The 18,907-nt window shown below is 33.6% G+C and overlaps 2 protein-coding genes across 3 annotated transcripts; one reads left to right on the forward strand and one right to left on the reverse strand.

The window, feature by feature from the left end:
- The first annotated feature begins 322 nt into the window (after positions 1-322).
- On the forward strand, positions 323-7,550 carry LOC110803885 (glutamine--fructose-6-phosphate aminotransferase [isomerizing] 1). 2 transcript variants are annotated; one of them, XM_022009427.2, is made up of 11 exons: positions 323-709; positions 1,459-1,631; positions 2,032-2,143; positions 2,653-2,795; positions 4,270-4,431; positions 5,187-5,547; positions 5,635-5,885; positions 5,973-6,087; positions 6,292-6,547; positions 6,697-6,865; positions 7,163-7,550. In XM_022009427.2, exons 1-11 carry the CDS (start codon positions 484-486, stop codon positions 7,244-7,246), a joined length of 2,052 nt encoding a protein of 683 aa, XP_021865119.2. In that variant the 5' UTR covers positions 323-483; the 3' UTR covers positions 7,247-7,550. The 2 variants fall into 2 exon arrangements, with proteins under 2 accessions (XP_021865119.2, XP_021865118.2); XM_022009426.2 differs by having other exon boundaries at positions 324-709; positions 2,650-2,795.
- Positions 7,551-8,971: 1,421 nt separating this feature from the next.
- Positions 8,972-14,730, reverse strand: LOC110803887 (serine carboxypeptidase-like 40). Its single transcript, XM_022009429.2, has 7 exons — positions 14,181-14,730; positions 11,489-11,596; positions 11,134-11,408; positions 10,114-10,374; positions 9,887-10,002; positions 9,625-9,717; positions 8,972-9,336 (listed from the first exon to the last, which is right to left on the reverse strand). Exons 1-7 carry the CDS (start codon positions 14,626-14,628, stop codon positions 9,066-9,068), a joined length of 1,572 nt encoding a protein of 523 aa, XP_021865121.1. The 5' UTR covers positions 14,629-14,730; the 3' UTR covers positions 8,972-9,065.
- Between the last annotated feature and the right edge of the window lie 4,177 nt (positions 14,731-18,907).

The following is an 18,907-nucleotide window of genomic DNA, read 5'->3' on the forward strand; positions in this document are numbered from 1 at the left end:
GTGTCACGTATATAAATAATTAAGTGCCACGTATATATTTTTATTGATTAATTATTAAATATTAGCATATACAATTTCATCAAAAAAACAAACACTCTCATAATTTTTAAAAAAATCTAAAATGAAATTCAATGCAAAATCAAAAACTAATCTAATCTAATATATAAAATTGATATATACATAAGTTTTATTTAAACATAACAATTTATTAGAATCCGTGCATCGCACGGGCTAAAATCTAGTTGAACACAAAAGTAAACAAATTCAATTCTCCGCAGAATTTTCCAAATCTGTTATTCTCAAAAACACAACACTTTAAAATTTCCCAGGAAACTGCAATTCAATCCAGAGTCAAAAAGTCAAATTTGACACCCCTTTTCTAATCAGTTCTTCCTTTCTCTCTCCTCCCCTGCATACAAACATCCCGCGGATCCTCCGATCTCCCACCCGAAATTCACATAGAAAGCAGAGAAAAAACTAACAATGTGTGGAATTTTTGCATACTTGAACTTCAATGTCAACAGAGAACGCCGTTACATTCTCGAAGTTCTCTTCAATGGCTTACGCCGTTTGGAGTATCGAGGTTACGATTCCGCTGGAGTTTCAATTGATTCTTCTCTTTCCTCTGATCTCTCCATTCTCTCTCCTCCTCCCCTTGTTTTTCGCCAGGAGGGTAACATTGAATCCCTCGTTAAATCCGTCTATCAAGGTGAAATTCTTCACATTCTTGTTGATTTTGTGATGTTTTTAGTTGTGGGTGTTTTTGGGAGCTTTTTCTGGGTTTGAGGATTTTATGTTAACTGTTTTCTGTGCTTGAGTAGTAGTCTAATGGATTGGGAATTTCATCTATTTTCTGGGTGTGAATTGTTTGTTGCTTAGGATCATGGTAAAGAATTTAGATCATGGGGTTTTGAATTTTGTAATGTGAGAGTTTATTTAGAAAAATTAGTCTTAGGTGTTTTAGTGGTTGAAGTTTTTTTGTGTGTGGAAATTATGATTGTTAATTTAGCAATTGAATCTTGTTTTTTTTTTTTTTTTATCATATACAGCAGTTCTCTGGAGTGTATTTGTTTTAACTGTCAAATTGGTGCTTAAATTATGCGATTCTGCACAATGCAAATGTACATAACTGATACTACTGGCTGTCGAATTTTTGACATTGCATTTATTTGTTGCACTCGATTTCGCTTTAGCATGGAGAACGTCTTTATTTTGTGATCCATAGCAGGAATAAGAGAATGAACATGCAAATCTACTTCCTTTAGGATGTGGTAGCATTTCTAACTCTTAAAATAGCAATTTCGAATGTCATTGTTCATGTTCAATGGAATGGCCCTCATGTTGTGTGTGGTCGAGGAGGAGGGTGTGGGGGAGTAGGTAATTGTGAGCTGAGTGGCATCGCGTAATATTTCGATGAATTGTGCATTTTGTAACCTGTGGTAAATTCGCATATTACAGATGTTGCAGCCACAGAATTGAACCTAGAGGAGTCATTTTCTGTTCATGCTGGAATAGCCCACACTCGATGGGCGACACATGGTGAGCCTGCACCAAGAAATAGTCATCCACAGACCTCTGGTCCTGAAAATGAGTTTGTGGTTGTACATAATGGAGTTATTACTAACTATCAGGTCTATACCGAATTCTTTTTTAAGAGTCCTCTATGTACTTCACTATTGATTTCAAAATTGTAATTCTTGTATGCTTGTTTTTCATATGCTTCATTTTGTATACAAGGCTTCGTCACCTCTTGTTCCTGAAGTTTTGTCAAGCTCAACTTTTGGCTTATGAAAGGTTTATTTCCCCCAAAACAGAACAACAATGTCAATAGCTTGAATGCTTGATCTTTTTAAGGGGACATTCACTGCAGTCAATTCTAGTGGAATTGCTAGGATCTGATTAAAGCTTTTCTTCTATGAGAACTGTAGAGTAAATTTCATCATAGAATGAGCCAAGTAGCATTAGGTGTTTCTTTCTGTTACCAATGCATACTTACTTCTTACTTTGTTTATGTTTCTTTTGCATGTTTAGGTATTAAAAGAAACTCTACTTCGACATGGTTTCACATTTGAATCTGATACTGATACTGAAGTAATACCGAAGCTTGCTAAGTATGTTTTTGACAAAGCAAATGAAGGAGAAGGTATGTATTCCTTTTGAATTGGTTGATATGGTGATTAAACGTACTACTGTTTTAATTTTGTGGATTCCCAGCCATATCCTGCAGTTGAGACTTGAGACTTTTGAAGTTTTAAATAATGAGTTGTGTTTGACCTTTTGCATTATAGGATTGATTTTTAGCAGAACTTTCCTCTCTTTTTTTTTGGGGGGGGGGGGGGGGGTGTTTGGGATCGTGGACATGTGGTTAAGGGGGTGAGAGTGGGGTGGCCGTGTGTTTGAACTTTTTACTCTGCATTACGTTTCAGTATCTCCCAGAAACTATGCATCCTCTTTAAAATGTTTGATTCTTACTCATCCCTTCTTTTCACCTCTTACACATTTTAAAGTGAATGGATGATTCAAATCTCAATGAATATGACCCCCTTTTTAAAATATAGTTTGTTAGTCCATGACACGGTTAATTTGAGGAACATATTAATCAAATAACAAATCACCTGAATCTATCATATCACACTTTTCTTTTTGCAGCAGAGAACACAATCTCATTCAGTGATGTTGTCCTGGAGGTTATGCGGCATCTTGATGGAGCATATGCACTTATTTTTAAAAGCAGACATTATCCAAATGAGTTGATTGCTTGCAAACGTGGTGGCCCACTGCTTCTTGGTGTCAAAGTAAGTCAAAAATGCAGTTATGTTGTGTAAAGTGGTTTGACTTTACCAAGGAGCCCCTACACATGTCTCTTTGTTATTTATGTCATGGAGTGTGTTATTAAAAATATAAGTGGCAAATGTATCCGTTTATCATTTATTTCATAGATTTATGTTGTCAATATATGAATTAACAAACCTAAGAACATTCGTCTCAAATGAAAAAAAAAACATAATCAAATATGCAGATTATAAGGATGTAAAGGAAGATTTTGATTTATAAACCGGTAATTACAGAAAAGCAATGGATATTCAAGCATTTAAGAAGCTTGATTCTCTCCCAATGAACTCTTAAAAGCTCAGCAAAACTCTCCACAATATAACATTCAATATGATGCAATATCCTTGCAAACTCAACCAGTAAATCAGAATAGCAAGCACAGCAATGGTAGAGGAAAGTGGGAGATTTGATTAACTAAACTCAAGGTACGGATAATACAACCAAGTAGCTTTAGGCTACCAATCTCCAAGGCTGTAACTTTAGGTTACATTTCTCTAAAGGCTCTAGAAATTACACAATGTCTTTCCTCTCTCTTTTCTGTTCTATTTATGCACTTGGTAGTTCATTTCACTAAGACAGAAAACCTGAGGAAATTGAGGATACCGTTTCTTCTTTAGTTAGACAGTGCAAGAAGAACTTGGCATTTTCATTCCCTGGTTTCCTATTTTTAAATAGGGACTAGGGACAATCTTGTTTGATGTTCTCTAAGCTTGAGCTTTTTATATTTTGAAATGCATAAATATGTTCTGTCATGTGTAATCTCTGATTCTCTTCATTGATGTTCACCATGCTGTACAGCTGTAGATAGATCGAACTTTAAGAAATTATTCCTTTGTTTAGCATTTAAGAAAAAAGAAGTTTATTTTTCGTAGTGTTGGGTGTCTCACCCTATCAAACAGATAGTTTTGTCATAATGAGATACTTGGCGTCTGGAACAGATATCATGGTCGTGTTATTACTGTTTAGCTGATATAAGTTTTGGCATCACGTGAAATTTGGTCTTTCATATTTACGTTTCCTCGGAAAATACTTTGACATAATTGAGTCAGGTGCACATTGATTCTTGATAAATGGAAATTTTCTCTATTCCTCTTTCAAGGACCTCACATTCTGCTCCTTACCACTCGCTTGTTTGTATGATGCTTGCATCGATGCTTGCATCGATGCTTGCATCAGCTTCATTCTTTTCGATAGCATTGGTTATTTTAATTGGGGTTTATTGGTACTCTTACATCAACTCCAATTGTATCCATTATTGGCGTAGGGTCATATTAAAACTGTAAAACTTTGGTGTATTTTGATCAGTGCTTAAAATCAGGTTGAGTTTATTCGTCCTATCTTATGGTAGGTAGAATCAGTGTATCGTAGATTCTTGTCTTGAGTGCATAATTCTTCCTCATGTTACCACTAACTGAATCAGGAACTTTACTTATTCAGGAACTAACAGAAGATGTGATTACTGGAGCATCATTTCCTGACTTCAAAATTTTGAGCAACGGGCAGCCAAAAGAACTTTTTCTTTCAAGTGATCCTAACGCTCTTGTTGAGCACACGAAGAAGGTTTTGGTCATTGAGGATGGTGAAGTAGTTCATATAAAGGTACTTCTGTGGTTATTATTGTGATATTCAAGTGTTACATACGAATAGTTACTTAGGGAAGCATGCATTTTCACCACTTCCATTGTATAGCGTTAGAGCTTGGTCATATTGAAATTTTAAACTTGGTGGTCAGATTGAAACGCTCTAAAGAACGACTTCATAAGGAAAGAGGGCCTTGAAGGGTCTTGATTTCTATATTTAACGTACAATGCATAGTTAATGTGCATATGGCTGAGGACATCTCTGGTCATGAAGAAATACTTTCAAGGAAGCTTGGCCTTGGAAATATTAATTGAGTTTATCAGTATTTAAGTGCCTTATGAAGTATCTTGTAAAAAATTCATACTTCTGAATTTCAATAGGTCCATGATAATGATTTAGGCCATGTTCAGTTCACCTATTTTCACTTATATCAGGAAAAATAATTTCAGATAAGATAAGTTCAGCAAAAATAAGGGCTGGCCAAGTACAATTTTAACTAAATAAGTTTTGATAAGTTACAATAAGTTCAGGAAAATTAAGTGAAAATCAGGTGAATAAAATGCACTCTTAGTCTATCTTCGTCATTCTTTGCATGGTTGGACCTCTATATTGCTCCTTTTTGAGGTATTTGTATGTCTTAGTCGCTGAGGAGATGTAGACAAAGAATCCATCAATGTTCCTAATTGTGTTTAAACATTGATTTCTCAATTTAGCGAATGCATGCTCAAGTTCGGAATTGTGGTTTTACTTTGTATTTCTTGGAACTTTTTCAGGACGGAGGGGTGACTATTCTCAAGTTTGACAATGAGAAAGGAAAGAGTAGTGGCGCTATATGCCGCCCTTCTTCTGTGCAACGAGCACTATCCATTCTTGAGATGGAAGTTGAACAAATTAACAAAGGAAAATATAAACATTATATGCAAAAGGAGATTCATGAACAACCAGAGTCCTTGAGAACAACAATGAGGGGAAGGCTTATTCGTGGAGGTTCTTGCAAAGCCAAATCTGTCCTGTTGGGTGGAATCAAAGACCATCTAAAAACTATCAGGCGAAGCAGGCGTATTCTTTTTATTGGATGTGGTACAAGTTACAATGCTGCTCTAGCCGCTAGACCCATTTTGGAAGAACTTTCTGGTTAGTATATGGTGCTTTGTGCTTTTAGGTTTTTCTTTGAATTGTTGTATCAGTTTGTATATTTGACCATGCTGCTTCGTTTGTCAGGGGTTCCTGTTACAATGGAAATTGCTAGTGATTTGGTTGACAGGCAGGGACCTATATATAGGGAAGATACAGCTGTCTTTGTTAGTCAGTCTGGTGAAACTGCTGATACCTTGCAAGCTCTGGAATATGCTTTAGAAAATGGGGCTCTGTGTGTTGGTATAACTAATACAGTTGGGAGTGCAATTGCCAGAACCACGCATTGTGGTGTGCATATAAATGCTGGGGCTGAAATTGGTGTGGCAAGTACTAAGGTATATTCACATATCTACTATCTGATTTCAATCTGTTGTCCAGTTTCCTCTCTGAATCTGACTGTCAGAGTTATTTATTATGAGCAGGCATACACAAGTCAAATTGCTGTGATGGCTATGTTAGCTCTAGCAATTGGTGACGATACTATCTCTAATCAAGGCAGAAGAGAAGCCATAATCGATGGTTTATTTGAACTCCCAAGTACGTTTTACATCCTGTCTATTTACATTATTTTTACCTTTGTTAATGATTCTGTTTGTAGGCCGTTTTGAAAGTCTACCTATCCCGTGACATTAACAGAATTCATGCTGATTCAATATTTGCCCCCTTTCTCATATATATACTAGAATGCTACCCATTCACCATGTATATGGTTGAGTAAAATATTAATTTTGTGAATTGCAGGTCGGGTAAAAGAGGTGCTTCAACTTGACCATGATATGGAGGAACTTGCTCAACAACTAATTGATGAGCAATCACTTCTTGTTTTTGGAAGAGGTTACAACTATGCAACCGCTTTAGAAGGTGCTTTGAAAGTGAAGGAGGTCTCTCTGATGCACAGTGAAGGAATACTTGCTGGTGAAATGAAACATGGTCCATTGGCTCTTGTTGACGAAAACCTTCCTATCGTCGTGATTGCTACTCGTGATGGTTGCTTCAGGTTAGTCTTCCAAGTTGTCCAAAGGATAATCATTAACTGGATCCCCCCTTCTCCTAGACTATTCTCATTTCATTTTTTGTTATTGTTCTTATCTTTTTTCTTTTTTCATGGTGTTGAAGTTATAAAATCTGTTTTGTATATTCTTACAGCAAGCAACAGTCAGTAATTCAGCAACTTCATGCTCGTAAAGGGCGTCTAATTGTGATGTGTTCAAAAGGTGACGCAGCATCTGTCTGCCTAGGTGGCTCATGTCGTGTAATTGAAGTTCCCCAGGTTTCAGACTGCCTTCAGCCTGTGATTAACATAATTCCATTACAGGTAAAGAAAATACTCATTCAGCTCTCTTTGACACGGGATAGTTCATTACACAAAGCCTGAAAGCCATTACCATTTTCTTAAATTTGTTATAAAAGTGTGCTGCTTCAGAAGTTTAAAGTAATCATCAGTCTATTTGTCTACCTCTTCCGTCTCCCCCCTCACCACAGGCTGTGGTTTTATCATCTCCGTAAATCATCTTTGTAGTTGAATGGAATTTGGAATGTATAGCTAGTTGGTGAATAATCATGAAATTTGCTGTATTATTGCGTTTAACACTAGATTGCATTTTCCTTGCAGCTATTAGCTTATCACCTGACAGTATTGCGAGGCTTCAACGTTGATCAACCTAGAAATTTGGCGAAAAGTGTGACGACGCAGTAGTTAGAATTTGTAGTTTTGTACAGAAAGAGGCTCTGAAATGTTGTTTGTTCAATCTCCAGAGTGTTTCCTGACGGTGGCGATGTAAGTTCTGTTCTGATGCACTATTTTAGATTGAGTGTAAAATCTGAGTTATTTTTTGTAAAAAGTTGTCTACACAATTAATTCTAAATCTGAGGTTAAGTAGCTTAAAATGGTTCTCAGCAATGTATACGTGTGTCCTTTTCTGTATGAGAACTGGATAACAATAGTTTCAGCACAAAGTTAAGTTACAGGCGTTTCAACATCAGTCAGTCGATTCGAAGAATGATACGGAGTTGTCTTGAGAAAGACTCACTTTGTCCTTGTGCCTGTTGTGAGTTTGTGATGAGAAAAGAGATCGTTTCCCATTGATTTTTTAGCTGATATGCAATTATTATAACGGGTAGACCTGGTTATCGGGCGGGTCGGGTCAGGGTTGGTGCGGGTCAAAAGAGGGTCGGGTATTAAAAGGGTCATTTTTAACGGGTTGATAATGGGCGGGTCAATAGCGGGTCGCGGGTCAATAGCGGGTCATTAGTGGGCGGGTCAATAAACGAGCAATGAAAAATGAAAAACAAAAGAGCCATGTGCAAATACAAGTGAATACGAAGCTATATACGTAATTTTTTGTATCATTACTATTTTAATTTTCAAAATAATCGTAGTATAAGTTAGACCTTATAATGACCCTGTCCAATAAAGATCCTGTCCAATAAGAGCCCTGCCCAATAAAAGCCATTTACTACGTATTTCGATATTTGGGCTTTTGGTATTGTTCTTGAGAATTATGTTGTAACATTGAATATTGAGATCATGTTGTCAATCGTAGGATTCGGAGGTGCAAATAAGCGCAGAATTTTGTACTATCTGGTGTTAAATAATACATGGTGACTTTTCTAGTTTAGTGGTCGACTCTTTCTTACGAGCATTAGTATTACTCTGTATTAGGGGTAACTTAAATTTCTCATGAATGACAACTGACAATTTTTGTGTGAGATCGTCTTACTAAAAAGACCACTTTGATTGCTTAACTAATTAGTTCCAACGCTTAACTAATTAGTTTTAGTGTTTAACTAATTAATTCATTGCTTAACTTAGATGACACCAAGGTAGTCTTTTGTGTATGACCGCCTAATATAAAAGTTTGTAAATGACAATCGACACGTGTCACTTCTTGGTGCAAATTTTTCCCCTAAAAAATCTCTACTTTATTTTTATTTTATTTTATTTTATATCTTTCTTTATTTACTGTTTATATATGTATGGAAAAAAATATGAAGTATTTGTTTATAGATTATGGAAATAATATATCTCTCATAACAATAATTTGCTAAATAATTTTTTGGTAATATTTTAGTTAAATCAACATATTAATATATCGATTATTTTGGTCAAATTGGCATATAAAAGATGTAATCGTAGCAGACGGAGATTGTAATTTACATATTAGATGATTAAAGATTTATTAAATATGCCCTAACTGTAGGGGATAAATATGTTAGTCAAATATATTATAGAAAAAATTAGTCAAGTAATTATAAAATATGCATGTGTGCATGCACGAGTCTTAATCTAGTTATAAGTTATTTAAATGAGCTTCAGCTAAGACTTACCGAGGATAAAGAAAACGAAAATGGTAAGATTAACATTTTTGGTTAATTATATTGAACCCATTTATAATTAAGACACCTAAAAAAGAGTTAGCAATTAATCACTCAAACGTACTCCCAAGTTATATTCTATTTTATTTTCCTTGTTGGGAGACATAGAATTCCTTAGGAATAATTTCATAAAAAAAAAATCAATAGAATTTGGTTCTAGAAGTATTGGGTAGAGGTGTTCCAGCAAGGAAATGTGAGATCAAAGAAAGAGCCCTAAGAGGTTGAAAGCTAGGCACTTGATGTCCTGCTCCTCTTACTGTTGCAAATGTTAAATTCCCTTGATATTCTTGTGTGTATCCTCCTACCTCTCCCTTTATAAACCAAGGATGCCATTTTGTCTTTATTGGAACTCCCATTTTATTTATGGATGCCCTTGTTGAAGATACTGGTATTCTTCCATCCGTGTCACCACTGCATCATATTCACATGTAATTACATCATATCTTCATTAGGTCAATATAATTATATTTCAACCACAAATCATGCATGCTCTAACAATCCATATATCGTGGGATTTTGAATTCATTTCACAACCCAACTTTAACACATGAACGTAACTATGATTCACAAATTAATTTAATGTGCAAAGACATCTTCTAGCTAGCTTAATTGGCACAATCCATCAAAGGTTAAAAAAAGCATATATATATAATCATAGCATATCATAAAAAATGATGGTTAAATCAATATAATAATTACCTAAAAATCCATACACGAAGGCCCTTTGCCATAATTTCCTTTAGAAGAGGGATAACTGTTGATGGACTGTCTCCCCATTTACTGATAACCGCACTGCAAAATTACATCATTCATTATTATTATAATTATTATAACCCATTATAAGTTATATACTTGATAATTTAAGCACTTTCCACAGATTCATATTCTCAATAGGGAATATATATATGCAATAAGACTAGCTAATATACCAAACTAGATCGATGTAGATTAATTTTATTACCTGCAAGGCTGCCAATCATAAAAGAGGTTGGTCACATTTGCATGAAGAGCCTTTTGGACCTCAGGGTTGTTCATGTAAGCAGTCACATAATGGTCACTACATGGATCCAAATCATGCTACACATACCCAACAATTAAAAATTAAAAATTAAAAATTAAAAATTAAAAATTAAAAAATTAAAAAATTATTAGCGAATGGGGTCTGATCTGATCGAATTGGAGACTTACAGTGAGCTTCTTGGATTTGAGAGTAAGATTAGTGGAATGACAGACAGGAGCATAAATGTTGTAAACATCCAAGTATTGTATATCTATCTCTACTTGATCCGCGGCTGAATTGCATTCTATTTTCTGGTTGTTCGCATTTGGACTGAAATTGCAGTGCTTCATTACATCATTTCTTACTTCGTCTGATATTATTGCATGTGTCCAGAAATACTCGTACATTTCCTTCAAGTCTGTCTCATCATTTATCACTGCATTTCCCATCTTCATTTTTTATTCATATACCAATATAATTAATTAGTTAGTTATAATCACTCAAATATACAGTAGAAAATCAATAACATCATTAAAACGCGCGTACATGAACAACAACGTAACCATCTATATACAATGTTTATTTAGAAAATTACAAATTCTTGTACGTAAAATACTATTTGATGTCAAACCGCATGATACATCACCCTCACCTAACTAGCTAGAATTCTAATTGAGCATGATTTGACAGTTAAGTACGTAAGTGTCTCACATTCTTACAAAAAGAGAAAGGAGTTAAAAATTAAAGAGTTAAAACTAGGCTAGGTTGAATATTGGGTTTTGGGTTCCAAAAAATCTTTGAGACAAAATTCCAAAGTGTAAATCCCAACATTAGACATCCAAATTCCAAAGATGTTGCCATTAAAACAGCACATGTTTTATTGGGTGAATGTCAGAGATTTTTGTTAGTGGGAAAAGGCATCTCAACTTGTTTCTCAAGTCAAACCCTTAATTATCACTTAAGCAATCCACATGGCCGGCCTTGGGTTTCAATTATTAAGGCCAAATTCCCAATTATTGCAAAATTGATCCATTTATATGTATATATGCAAAGTACATTTGTACTCTATAGTCGTCAATTAAATCACGTAAAAGTTAATTAACACACCTAGCTATACTAGCTTGTGTATAAAATTAAAGAAAGAAGTACGATGATGAAATTAGTATGTATAAGTACGAGGGCGAGGAAGAGAAAGAAAAGAAACGTACAATGATGCCCTTGAGGTTGATGATGGTACTTTTAGGCTTGGTGTTGTGTTGAAGAATAGCATGAGCAAGTTGAGGAACATAATGTCCAGCATAACTTTCACCGGAAATGTAGAAATCTCTGCCTTTATATTCGGGGAATCTCTCGAGCCAATTCAATAAAAATACGTAATTATCTTCAGCTGTTTTAGTGTCGCCGTTTGTATCATAATCTGATGTTGTGTTTGAGTACGAAAATCCAACTCCAACCGGGGACTCCAAGAACAAAACATTGGCAACTACACAAATTTAATTTACATTTTTCAAGTTTTGTAGCGTTAAATTATCGAATTTAAAGACGGGTATTAAGATATAATACCGTGATTCCATGCAAATTTGTTCCTGTATAATTCTTTGCCCGTACTTTTAACTCGGAATGGACCTAACTCTTCCATAGCTCCGTAAGCCAAAGAAGAACAACCGGGGCCTACGCAAAAATAAATAATGTACTTAATATATCAATCAACTACTACGTAAGTTTTAGTACAATCCGTTGTTAGTTTGTCACTCTCTCGTTACAAAATTAGTTGTCACTTTATCTCAATCACTCAAATATGACCACAGTTTTTTTGTTTTTTTAAAAAAACACAAAGTAAAATAACTTTACAAACACTACAAGAATTTGTATCTTTAACGACAACCTAATTACGACGGGTTAAAAATTCCGTCGCAAAAGCCTTTTGCGACGGGACTAACAACCAAACAATGATGGGAGTAACCGTCGCAAATGTCTTTTACGACGGATTTAACGGGATTTTCTATTAACGACGGCCCCCCTTTCATGACGGGTTCGTGACAGGAAATCCCGTCGTTAATCAACGATTATAGGCCTTTCGCGACGGGATTTCCCGTCATTAATAGTACAATTTCTTGTAGTGAAAAGGTGAAGGATTTTTAATTATTTTGTGCGACTCCGTATTTAAGTGAAGGGAATATATGCCAGATTTATAAAACGGTACGAGTATTTTCCAAGAGTTTGTAATAGGAAATATATGTATAGTATCGATGTGTCCCTATACGATATTCGTTAAGTTGTTTTTATTGGACAGATTAATCTAGTCGACCGTACATCCAAAATATCATTATTTCTCATATTATGTCCTTATGCGAAATTCATTAATGTATTTGAGCGTAGGACATACAAAATTGTCCATGTCTTAGTATATTAATCTAATCTGTAAACATAAATATGTCACTTTGTGATAATTCCAAGTTATTTTTGGGCTCAAGTGCACAACATACTCAAGCGGCGTAGGGACCAATTCTACCCACAAACACATGCAAGTATGCAACGATGTTTTCCTATAGGGGAGGGGAATTGAAGGTTCTATCGGGTCGAAATTTTATACGCATTAATCGGGTCGGATAAATATGTAATTAAGCCCCTTTTAAAATAATTAAATGGTAAGGAAATCTTTACTTTAAATTTTAAAGTGCCTAATGAAGTTTGATCTCACAGTCAGTTTTAGTTCTCCTGATAAGAGATTCTCTTGTTAAAGTTTCCCTAGCCAAGGTGCACCAAAAGAACATATGTGTATAAGCACAAGAACATGACACTACGACAAAAGAACATGCGTTATAATAATTCACTTTTTTGTTATAAAGAATATTATATTATTTTCACTATTTATTAAAAATATAAATAAAAAATATATTCATGTTCTTTTCACGTAACCAGATGTTCTTTTGATTATATAATAGTGTTCTTAAGGTGCACCATGCTCACTGTACACCATGTTACCTTCTAAATTGCGCCAAAATACTACTTCGTATATTTCTTTCGATTTGAAATCTCATACAAGCCAATCTTGCTGCATTAGCTGGCAAACTCATTGAAAAAAGAAAAAGGATAAGAAAATCTCCAATTCAAAGTTCCCCTCCTCTTTAGTGAAGTCTAATATAATCTCACAATCAATTTCAGTTCGGCAATAGGTAGAATTGTGAAAGTTTCCTACCACATACTAAATGAAACAACCAATTGCTTGTTGGTTTAGTGGTGATTGGGGCTGAACTTGGTAGGAATAACCCGTGTTCGATCCCCCGCAATAACAATTGGGAGGGGACTGAAACCTAACCACCCAAAACTCGTCCCGAATCCGGATTAGCCATAAGGATGAACCGGGTGCTAACACCAAAAAAAAAATACTAAATGAAACATAATAATTTATCGATTATAGAGAAATGTAACCCCCTATGCCCAACCAAACAAACACTAATCGACTAATAGTATTATCAACTCCTTTATCCTATTACAACTGCTCATATTATTTTTATCAATTTCTCTGTTGATTTTTGTTATGGTTCGAATAATTTGTGAATGTAGATGCATTATTTAAGATAAATATCACAAGACAAGTTGAGGAATTACAGTACTCCGTATATGTTAATTGAGTCTAATAATGATGGTGACGTATTTGATTGAATGTCTGCATAAAAATTAAATTAAAAATAACAGAGGACAAATGGTACAAAATGATAAGATAAACCACACAGGCGAGCAAATCGAGATTGTTATCCGAGAATTCAGCCATTGTTTGTTCCGCAAACAATGGTGATTAAACTACGGAGTATATACTACTGAAAATTAATACTAATACACCTTGATAATCATACAAGTCTTAGCTCTTGTTAATCCGTCAAGGTTCTTACGAACCAATTAACCGGTCTTCGATTATAGTACGTCTTCTTTCTCATCAAAAGATTTCAAACAGGAATAACAAAAAGAGACGGAAAAAATATCTACACGTCTCATATCCCTTAAACCACAATTAAAAGAAACTACCTTATCTATATATTTTGGTACCGAAAAAGGAAAAACAATGCAAATGTAGTGAACTAACTCATTAAAAAGGCCTCATACACTTTTTGCATTAACACTTACACAACACAAAAGTTCACACATTTACAACTACTTACCTACTGGATTAATATATATAATCTATTCATATTATATTCAAATAATAATATAGACAAAATACTCATAAATTATAATTAAAGAATTAAAGAATTACCTCCATTAAGCCAAAGAAGAAGAGGCAAAGAATTGTTGTTTTTGTTCGTAGTAGTAATAGGAGCTTCCACAAAATAATAATAAAATGCCTTTCCAGCTTTGGTATCAATTGTAACATAACCACCATATTGTGAGAAGTTCACAGGTGGTTGTCCTGGTAACTTTACTATTCTATCCCTCTCCTTAAGCTCCTTCTGATGATCACGACGACGACGAAGACGATGATGGTGTTGGTGATGTTCTTTGTGGCGTTTATTAACTATACCATCCACAAGCATTGTATCATATGGTTTCTTGTCAATATTATCATTACTTGTACTACCATGGTATTTGGCTTTGTATAGTTTCGTAAGATGAGCATTTTGGGATTTTGCATTTATAAATAATGGGAATAAAAATAAGGTTGAAATTACAAGAATTGTTGTACTTTTTGGGTTTATTTCCTCCATTTTTTTTGGGTTTTAACTTTAGAGGATGGAGAAGAAGGGAGAGTTTCGTTGGAAGTTATGAGAAAGAATGTCAATGAGATGATATAAAGGACTACTTGTATTATTATTGTGGAATTATTTCAAATATTAATAATAACAAAATAACAAAATAAAATAATTCCGAAAATATGTGGCGGTGGACCAATCATTTTCTCCCTCATGGGCTCATTTTCTGAGTTTGTAATGGGCTTTTCTTGTTTATTGTTTTTGTTTTCTGGTTTTGATATTTCAGATTTGTTATAAAAAAAATCATCTATTCGATCTGCTACTCTGCTACGTAGTTCTGTAGTGGAGTAGTATGGAACTATGGATAGATAGATGTAGTGTTGTTTTAGCTGGTTAGATTAATAGATTCAACAATAAATTAAAAAGCTTCAAATCCAAATCTACGCGTAATCTTTGAAAAGTAAATTAACTCAAAGCCATGGATTATATAATATCGGTATACTTCGTTGAATTATTATGGTATTTGTTTATTACTCCCTTAGTCCTAGAATACTCGCATTGTATTGATTTTTTGTCTTATTTACATAATTTACTTTTACCCTATTTTATTTCAAGTATATGAAAACAAAGGTTAGTACATATTATATTGTTGGCTTCATCTTAATATATATTTTTTAAAATATTAATATTTTATAAGTTTTTATAATATGTAGTTAAAGATATTGGTGGTCAAAGTTTGCGCATTGGCAAGCGTGTTCAGTCAAAATGATGCGAGTATTCCGAGACGGAGGGAGTATGTCTTTGGGATTTAATTGGAGCTAAATAATTTTCGGTTTATAACCAACTATAGTTCGGGTACTATATGTTACTACGTATAACGGAAGTAAGAAAGATAATTAAGAACGCAAATAAAGAACATAGAGATAAAACATGGTTTTCTAACAATGTGTTAGCTATGCCCATGAAGAAAGTTTTATTGATCGTGAGGAGTACATATTACATAATACAACTAGGTTATGACCTAAAGAGTTTATTATAGTACTCTCTGAACAGATGCGGAAAATGCACAACATATAATTAACCCTAAGCTAGAATAACAATTAATAGATATCGCAAAGTCCGGGGGGTGTTGCCCACAAACCCCCATCGGGGACCTCGTTGCATCCCCGAGCTCCTAAGCCAGGTCGCGTCGCTCCCTGACTCACCGACCAGGCATCAAGATCCCGTATTGGGTTGTTTGAAGGAAAGTGTAATTGAATCAAGGCATATCAAAACTATATGAGTAAAAAAAAATATGAGTAAATGAAATACAGTGTAAATCCTAATTTTCATCAAGCACATAATTGATTAATCATGTACCCTGTATTACTTTTTGTTTGATGACATAAATAAAAATAAGTATATAATACTCAGACAATTGATTTTAGCACACTCCTTATGAAAACATAGAAATTTATGCTTTGCTTACATGATGTGATCTAATATCAACTGGCCAGTTGATGTGGCAAAAAATATTTCCATAGGAGTCCGTACTGGTATTTCATGTTTCTATTGATTACTCTCATCCGGAGTACTCCGTAACTAATGAAGGGAATGACATGCAAGTTGAGCATGATTTAATACATGTGGGCTAATCACATCACATGCATTGGGAGTTGGAACAAGCTAAGTTAATTGGAAATTGGCCCCATTTTAAGGATTTGTACATGTTATGTCACACAAGTCAACATCACCATGACCACCCTAATCCCATCGATCAATTGATTTTCTTATTTATCACAACAAAATTATAAAGTCTGCAAATTATGGTCAATCCTGACAGATATTTTGACGAGGAAAACACCCCCACATACTAATACTGGCTTACAGCGCAACCCATATCAAATTGCCGATGAGCTATGTCCCTCTTACTTCTTCTAGGCCTATGGTCATGGATCAGCCCGGTTTTCTATTCGGGCTTGGCTCGCCCTTATTTTTGAGATAATGTCTTGGCCAATTGCTTCTACTGGTATACCTGTTTAGGCCAAGCCCAAATTGGATAACCCCTATGGTATTGGCGAATGGCGACCACCACGTACGTTCTTTATGGCACGAACTCAAAATGACGCGGTGAAAGACAAAGCAGGCATGCTAATAAGGTTTACACAAATTCTTATTTATAATGGATGTACAATAAATATTGTACACCAGAGTAAAAGTTGACTTAAAATGCTTAAAAGTTACATTTATATATGTAAAAGTTATCTACTCTTCAAAATCATTAATAATGTATAAATTAATCATTTAACCCTTTAAAATATTTATCTATCAACTTTTTAATTTTATAATATAAAAGTTACAGAAAAATAGGTTAAAGTTACAAAAAAAAAACTGCATAAAAGTTATCTTGGTGTCACCTTGTGCGCACAAGACCTTTTGTAAAGTTTAATACTTCCTCCGTTCCGGAAATATCGTATTATGGTTGAATTTTACTCATCTAACCATTATTTTGACTCTTAATATCTCAAATCATGTGCAAGTAAAAATTATAAAAAATTAATATTTAGAAAATATATATCGATACGAATTTAACATGACCCCGTATGACTAAAATTTCGTTATGAACGAATTACAAAAAATTGTCAAAATCGTAGTGTAAATAGTGTAAAACAAATGGTGCGATATTTCCGGAACGGATGAAGTAAGTAAAGTTCTATATTGGAGGAATAACATTATGAGTAAATTTGAAGTCGTTTTCTTCATCTTCAATGTACATAATGTAGTTACACTTAATATTTACACTTGAATTTAACAATCACCTCCTCGCGTTTAAAATCATAGTCCCACCCGTGTGTGGAAATGATAAATCAAAACTCGTATAAACACGTTCTCAAATCTAATCTAATATACATATATAAAGGAGGCATATTTGCTGAAAGATTAGAGCGCCACCTAGGATTACTAATGGTTTCGGCCAATGAAAAATAAGATTTCTAATTTCTTTTTGAATTAAAAAAATCAAGTGCCACGTAGATAATTATTTAGGTTCCACGTAGATATTTTAATTATTAATATATACAACTCCATCGAAAATCAAACACTCTAATAATTAAAAAAAAATCGATTGCCACGTAGATAATTATCTAGGTGCCACGTAGATATTTTAATTAATTAATTACTAATATATACAACTCCATCTAAAATCAAACACTCTAATAATTAAAATATAAATCTAAAATAAAATTCATCCAAAATCAAACAATAATCTAAAATAAAATAAATAAAATTCAATTTAAAATCAAACATTAATCCAATATTAGAGCTCCACGTAGAAAAATCTAATGGTTTCGACCAATGGAGTCATATTTGCTGAAATATTAGAGCGCCACCTAGGATTACTAATGGTTTCGGCCAATGAAAAATAAGATTTCTAATTTCTTTTTGAATTAAAATAATCAAATTCCACGTAGATAATTAATTAGTTGTCACGTAGATATTTTAATTAATTAATTAATAATATATACAACTCCATCAAAAATCAAACACTCTAATAATTAAAAAATAATCGATTGCCACGTAGATAATTAATTAGGCACCATGTAGATATTTTAATTAATTAATTAATTACTAATATATACAACTCCACCTAAAATCAAACACTCTAATAATAAAAAAAATAAATCTAAAATAAATTCCCCAAAAATCAAACAATAATCTAAAATAAAATAAATAAAATTCAATTTAAATCAAGCACACGTAGATATTTTAATTAATTAATTAATTACTAATATATACAACTCCACCTAAAATCAAACACTCTAATAATAAAAAAATAAATCTAAAATAAATTCCCCAAAAATCAAACAATAATCTAAAATAAAATAAATAAAATTCAATTTAAATCAAGCATTAATCCAATATTAGAGAGCCAAGTAGAAAAATCTAATGGTTTCGGCCAATGAAAAAAATAAGATTTCAAAATTAATTTTGAATTAAAAAAGTCTGGTGCCACGTAAAGCAATGATTAAGTATCACGTAGATATTTTTTATTAATTAATTATTAATATTACGCATATACAATTTCATTCAAAAACAAACACTCTCATAATAAATAAAAAATTTAATGAAATTCAATGCAAAATCAAAAACTAATCTAATCTAATATATAAAAGTGGTATATACATAAGATTTTTATTTAAACATAACAATTTAATAGAATCCGTGCATCGCACGGGCTAAAATCTAGTATATATATATAAAGGGGAGTTTTTTGGAGAGATTTTGGAGTGCCACATAGGATTGTCATGTCATTAAG

This window comes from Spinacia oleracea, chromosome 1 (genome assembly GCF_020520425.1).
Source record: "Spinacia oleracea cultivar Varoflay chromosome 1, BTI_SOV_V1, whole genome shotgun sequence".
NCBI lineage: Eukaryota > Viridiplantae > Streptophyta > Magnoliopsida > Caryophyllales > Amaranthaceae > Spinacia > Spinacia oleracea.

Excerpts from the sequence above, each read along its gene's own strand:
- LOC110803885 (XM_022009426.2), top strand. The coding sequence starts at position 484 with ATGTGTGGAATTTTTGCATACTTGAACTTCAATGTCAACAGAGAACGC. Across the intron at positions 2,796-4,269 it reads CACTGCTTCTTGGTGTCAAA|GAACTAACAGAAGATGTGAT; the intron begins GTAAGTCAAAAA and ends TTACTTATTCAG. Across the intron at positions 4,432-5,186 it reads GTGAAGTAGTTCATATAAAG|GACGGAGGGGTGACTATTCT; the intron begins GTACTTCTGTGG and ends GAACTTTTTCAG.
- LOC110803887 (XM_022009429.2), bottom strand. The coding sequence starts at position 14,628 with ATGGAGGAAATAAACCCAAAAAGTACAACAATTCTTGTAATTTCAACC. Across the intron at positions 11,409-11,488 it reads CAAATTTGCATGGAATCACG|TTGCCAATGTTTTGTTCTTG; the intron begins GTATTATATCTT and ends AAATTTGTGTAG. Across the intron at positions 10,375-11,133 it reads TCAACCTCAAGGGCATCATT|ATGGGAAATGCAGTGATAAA; the intron begins GTACGTTTCTTT and ends TAAAAAATGAAG.